General features: G+C 50.1%; 1 protein-coding gene across 1 annotated transcript in view; it reads right to left on the minus strand.

Annotated features, from left to right (window-relative positions):
• KIF5C (kinesin family member 5C) overlaps positions 1–5,636 on the minus strand; it is a 129,007-nt gene extending 123,371 nt beyond the window's left edge. The window contains exon 1 of the mRNA XM_045558778.1: positions 5,176–5,636. Coding sequence (XP_045414734.1) covers positions 5,176–5,301 — 126 coding nt within the window. The 5' untranslated portion in view covers positions 5,302–5,636. The remainder of the gene's footprint in view (positions 1–5,175) is intronic.
• Between the last annotated feature and the right edge of the window lie 364 nt (positions 5,637–6,000).

The raw sequence follows: 6,000 nt of genomic DNA on the forward strand, positions 1-6,000 counted from the left end.
AATAGCTAAGTAGTTGCCAGGGAGGCATGAGAGCTTTTTTTTTAAGTGTTGAAACTGTTTTGTAGCTTGATTATGGTGGTGTGTGACAGGCAGAAGGATGGCCCCAAAAGGTGTCCACACCCCAATCCCTGCAATCTGTGAATATGTTAACGTTACATGGTAAATGGGACTTTGCAGATGGAATTTCAGATGGAATTAAGGTTGCTAATCAGTTGACCTTAAAGTAGGGAGATTATCTCAGATTAGGGGTGGGGGGAGCTCAATGTAATCACATAGACCCTCAAAAGTAGGAGCAGAAGAGTCAGTGAGAGTGACATGCCATGGAAGAAGAGACAGGAGAGGTTCAAAGCATGAGAGGGTCTCTGCTTGCTGCTGCTGGTCTGAGGATGGAGGAGGGGGCCAAGTGGCTAGGACCCAAGAGTGGCATCTAGAAGCTAAGAACAGCCCCGGGCTGACAGTCAGCAAGGAAATGGGAATCTCAGTCCTACAACCACAGGAAACTGAATTCTGCCACCACCTTGAATGAGCAGAGAAATGGATTCTCTCCTAGTTCCTCTAGAAAAGAACATGGCCCTGCCAACACCTTGATTTTGGCCTTAGGAGACTCTAATCTGAGAAATCAGTCCACCTACTGGAGGTCTGACCTATGGAAAATGTGAGATACTCAACTTGTGTTGTCCCAAGCATCGTAAGTGTGTGGTAATTTGTTATAGCAGCAATACAAAACTAATTAATACAGGACAGTTACAAAACTCTATGTATATTTGTCAAAACCATAGAACTATACACCAAAAAGGTGATATTACTGTATATAAATTTAAAAAGAAAAAATTTTTTAATGTTATTACTTCAAAAGATCATTATTGTGGACAAGAAAGATGTAGCCATATTTCTTCACTTCTTTAGAACTTAATCTCCAAACTGATAACTCAGACTTAGATTTGGCCTGTGTCCGGGCCCCTCCCTTCCCTGTCCATCCTCTGCCAAGAACTAATCTAAGCTTTAGAAGACTGAGGTCACTGTCCACACCATCGACCAGCTCAGGGCTTGTGGCTGATGTTTGCTGTGGCTCTCAAACAGGTCGGAACTTACACTGCCTCAGGAGGAAGCTTCTGTCTTTAACAAGACCTGCTTTCTCAGGACTTCAAACAAGAGAAAACCCCAGTAAAAGGAAAGTGAAGTGTGAAAGTCCATTTCAGAGAACTTTACTGGGAATTCGCCAAGTCAGAGAGCTTCCATCGGAACAGTTGCTTCTAAACCAAGAGGCCCAAAGTAATGGATAATTCAGCAGGGTTTTTAGCAGCTAATGGAGGATTACTCTTGAGAAATGCTGTAAATCCAATATTTTTCTCTAAAGAATTAATGTGTTTTGGAAGGGAGCCTTTTTGCTAATCACTAGCCCACCCCCACCCTCCACTTCTAACTCACCATCAGTGTCATGAGCTCTCCTAATTTTTAACAAAGCCGAATGCAGTTCTTCCCCAATTTTCTTATAGCATCTTAAATATGATATATGCTATCTTACCAGGTCTGCTCAGAAAAATGGCATTTGTCTTTAAAATTGTTTTTTAACTACTCCCCACAGCCTACAGCCAATCAAAAAATCTATAAGATAAGCTAAATATGCCAACATAAAGATATCCAGAATCAACAAAGAGATCAATAAATATTTATTAAGTGCCTTCAATGGACAAGGCACTGGGAAGTACAAAGGAGCAAAACATGGATGGTCCTTGTCTGTACAGATGGCTTACAATGTCATTAGAAATATGACCAAAACTAATAACAATTTAAGGCCAAAAAGTCATGAGATCATATACAACATAGATACTATAAGAGTTCAAACTAGGGAGAGACTGTGGCTGGTGCAGTCAGGGAAAGAGAGCTTCGTGTAAGAGCTGAAAACATGCAAGAATGATGGAGAAGATTCTTCCAAGATAGGATAGTTTCTTAAAAGAGAAATCTAGAAACTCTAACTGCAAAATCTCTTTCTTGGCATACTTCTCCATAAGAATTGAACAGAACTTTAAAGAAAAAAGGTGACCTCTGTTCCAAAAATACAAAAAAATTCTGGGATTCTGCATTCGGACTAATAGCTAACTCCACCACAATTCATTATTTACTTGTCTCTTCTGGCAGTGAAGGTGGCTTACATTTCTGGATGGTCTGGGCTTCTTTGGTTGTCCCCAGTCTGTGTCCCTGGAAGCAAGGAGGATTGTGCCCACCTGAGACAGTTTCCACCTGCAACTGAGCCAGGTGGGCTGGTTCCAATGGAATTGACTCAGGGCCATTCTTCCCAGTGTATATACTATGATACAGGCTGCCAGAATGGTCATCTCCTTTAGTGCCACATTATTAATGGAAATGGTCTTAGCACATCCCAAGGCAGCTCCCAACATCTGGCAGTCTTCTGTACACACCCTCACCAAAAGATGAGTAAAAGAACGTTCATATTAACACTATCTATATTAGCCCCAAACTAGAAACTATCCAAATATCTATCAACAGTTAGTAGAAAAATAAACTGTGGTATATTCACATCAAGGAATACTACAGGACAATGAGGATGAATTTGACAAGTATAGTGCTGATTGCAAGAAACCACACACAAAAGAGAATATACTATACAGTTTTATGTATATGAAGTTAAAAAAAAAAACAAGTAAAACTAATCTATGGAATCGGAAGTCAGATATTACCCTGCGGTAGGGGAAGTCAGGGACTAGAAGGACTTCTGAGGTCCTGAAATACTTCTTTTTTTAGTCTTTGAGGTAGTTACAAGGAGCATTTATTTGGTAAAAAGTCATCAAGCCATACACTTAGGATAACACTCTTCTATATGAATGCTTTATTTCAATAAAAAGTTTACCTTAACAGAAAAAATGAAAACTCTATTGCATTACAGGATTATAGTAGGATGAGCAAAAATCACTTTACAGTTTAAGAGCAATGTGTATATTCACAAACACAATTTTTATTTAAATGTCTTATTTTTCATGGTGACTTGGTTTTAATGCATTCATTCAATAATATATATTTAGATGGGGAATAAATATATATTCATTACTATGAATATATATTTATGTCATATTAAAGAAAGATAGCCCTAAAATTAAGTATCTCTGCTTTGCATATAGATCATAGAAGATGATTTATTACTGCACTTCATTGTTTGTGGTAGAGGAGGAAGAGGAGGATAAGGGGGAGGGAAGAGCAGGAGAGGGAGGAAGGAGGGGAGGAGAAGAATTTCTTCAGGCTCTTCAATTCTTGGGAAAAAAATAGGGTCACCAGAACATGTTCCAGTACTGCACAATTTATCTGTTTAAAAATTGTTACAAGCCAAGGGGCAGGGACTAGATGTCCCAGTAACTCCCACCCTATCTGAACCACAACCTGGCTCAGGATATAGACCAGGCTGTAGGCAGATCCTGGCTGAATGCTGTAACTCAAACAAGCCACTAGCTGCCCATGGATATGTCACTACCCCACGCCTGCCATTAACTGTAGAATTTCCTTCCTCATCAATAATTGTAGCACACATCTTCTCTGCAAGTTAACACTAAGCAGAGAGAAACCCCTCTTTCCTGCCCTCACAGGTCAGCTCTCACAATGACCGTCCATCCACGTACTATTTGAAGGTCAGGGTTTCCTCTGACTGTGAAAATGGGGAGGGGAGAAGGGGTCGTCCAGAGGAGCTGCCTTCTTAAGCCAGGTACAGGTTGAAGCCCGAGGCCAGAGCCTGCCTTTTCCCCAGCCCGGAAAGCGCCCGCCTAACGGTACAGCTGGCACCTGCTGGTCCCCGGGGCCCTTCGCAGGGACTGCTGCATTCAACCTTGGCAAAGATGCCGGGGACCGCCTGGACCGGGAAACGTCGGCTTCTGGCGCTTGAGAAAGGCCAGGCGGACCAGGCAATACCCTAGGTAAATTGTCACCTGTCAATCACTTGACCTAAATACACCAGCCACTGGGGGATGGGGGAGGGGGTTGGTCGGAGCATGCTCAGTGATCGGGATGACATCACTTAATCAATGCTGGGGACGGGAAAGCTGCATCAGCAGCCTCGAGTGGGCTGCCAGGAACGTGTCAGCGGGGACCGGGAGGCTCCCATTAACTCGGCCGCTCCCCACGCGGCTCGCATACAAAGGGGGCGCCGTCAGCCACGCACGCTAGGAACAGCGGTGGGGGGGGGGAGCGGAGCTGGCTTATTTCATTTGACATATAATCCTTTAAGAACGAAAAACTATTGATATTCCCTCCCCCCACAAGCAGCCCAGGCAGCAGAGAGGGAACTAAGTCCGGGGAGGGGGTAGGGGAGAAAAGGTGGGGAAGGGAGACCAAGGGGGGGGCACTAGCCACACCAACTAACTTCTCCTCTTGGTGGGGGGGGCTATTGGGCTGCGCTCAGGGCCCCCTCGCCCCGCATATGTGGACACAAGCTCTTCTCCACCCAGCGCCAAGCGTGTCAACGGGTCTGCAGACACGGGGTGGGGGAGGGTGCCATGGGCGGGGGATCAAACCCGGGTTCCACATCCCGGGCAGCCAGGGGGAGAGAAAGTAGGAGACGCACCAGGCCTCCTGGGGACACCAAGGCCACCCGAGCTCCCCCCACCCTCCGCCGTCCGCACGCGGAGCAAGGTGAAACACCGCGGGGAGCCGCGTCTACACAGCCGCCGGAGCTCCGAACCCAGGCTAGAATTTTTCCTGTACCTTTTTTTCTTCTTTTTTAACTAAGGTCACAAGAAGAAGAGGCAAAGTGTTCGATAAACCGAAATGATGCCTGGAAGCTTTTGTGGGTTGCAGAGCTCATACTTTAAAGGGGTCCCGGGCACCCCGGCTGGAGGGTAACCCGAACACACCACTCACGCGGCGTGGCGAGTGTGGGGAACAATAGGCCCACCCGGGCCCCCACCCGCGAACAATGGCGGCGCGGAGCCCTCGCTCGCCCCGCACCCCCACCCCCGCCACCCAGGCCCGCCCCGCTGCCCCCGGTCGCCCCTCCACCCGCCCAGAGGGAACTGTAGGGCAGTGGGTGAGGGGTCTCTGGTCGCGTCCACCGGAGGGCAGCCCCGCGGGGACGTCCGAAGGGGCGGCCCGAACATGCACCGCGTCCAGGGCGTCGGGGCGCCGAGCTGCGGCGCGCAGCGGGAGGGGAGGCCAGATGCCCCGGCCACTTACCCCGATCACCACGGTCTCATCGCCTTTAAATTTGGGGATGAATTTGTCCCCGCGGAGGATCTCCGCTTCGTTGAGGGGCCGGAACCGGCACATCACTTTGATGCTGCATTCCGCTGGATCCGCCATCTCGGCCGGCGGCTGGGAGGGGGCGCGGGCCGGGTGGGGGCCGGGGCTGGGCCCGCCGAGGGAGGAGGCCGGAGCCGCACCGCCCACCGCTAGGCCGCCTCCCGCAGCCTCCGACGACGCTTCTCAGCAGGTCATCGCGAACTCGGCGGGCTGGGCAGCCCCGGCCGCTCCGAGACCCGGGAGGTGGGCAGCCTATCGGCCTCCGGCCCCGCCGGCTGCGGACCCGCCCGCCCTGGCCCTGCCCAGCGCCCCCGGCCCACCTGCCCGCGACTACGCGGCGGCCGACGAGGCGATGCGCGGGGAGGGAGCCCAGCCCGGCTCAGACCTCCCGGGCTCCTGCGCGCTCAGCCATCCTGCATCAGCACCAGCGCGCTCCGCGCCCGGGCCCGCCCCGCCGGCCCGCCCTCCCCGCGGCCCGCCCCGGGACGGTGACATCACTGCAGAGATCCGCCCCACCCCCGGCTGGCTGAGTGCGGTGCACCCCGGGACTTGTAGTCGCTGCACCTGCCCGTGGAAGCACAAGAATGCTTCGTTTGGAGTTGGCTTTCAGGGTGCGACCTCTAAGAGCCTGCAGGTCTGGTCTGGCCACCCACGCCAAGAACAGGGTGGAGGTCATACCCCATATTCCCGGTTAAAACCTCTGTCGGTAACCAGGTTTCTATCACCTCTTTACATCTTTTCCTGATCCCAAAGGAAAAT

The sequence above is a fragment of the Lemur catta genome, chromosome 8 (genome assembly GCF_020740605.2).
Source record: "Lemur catta isolate mLemCat1 chromosome 8, mLemCat1.pri, whole genome shotgun sequence".
NCBI lineage: Eukaryota > Metazoa > Chordata > Mammalia > Primates > Lemuridae > Lemur > Lemur catta.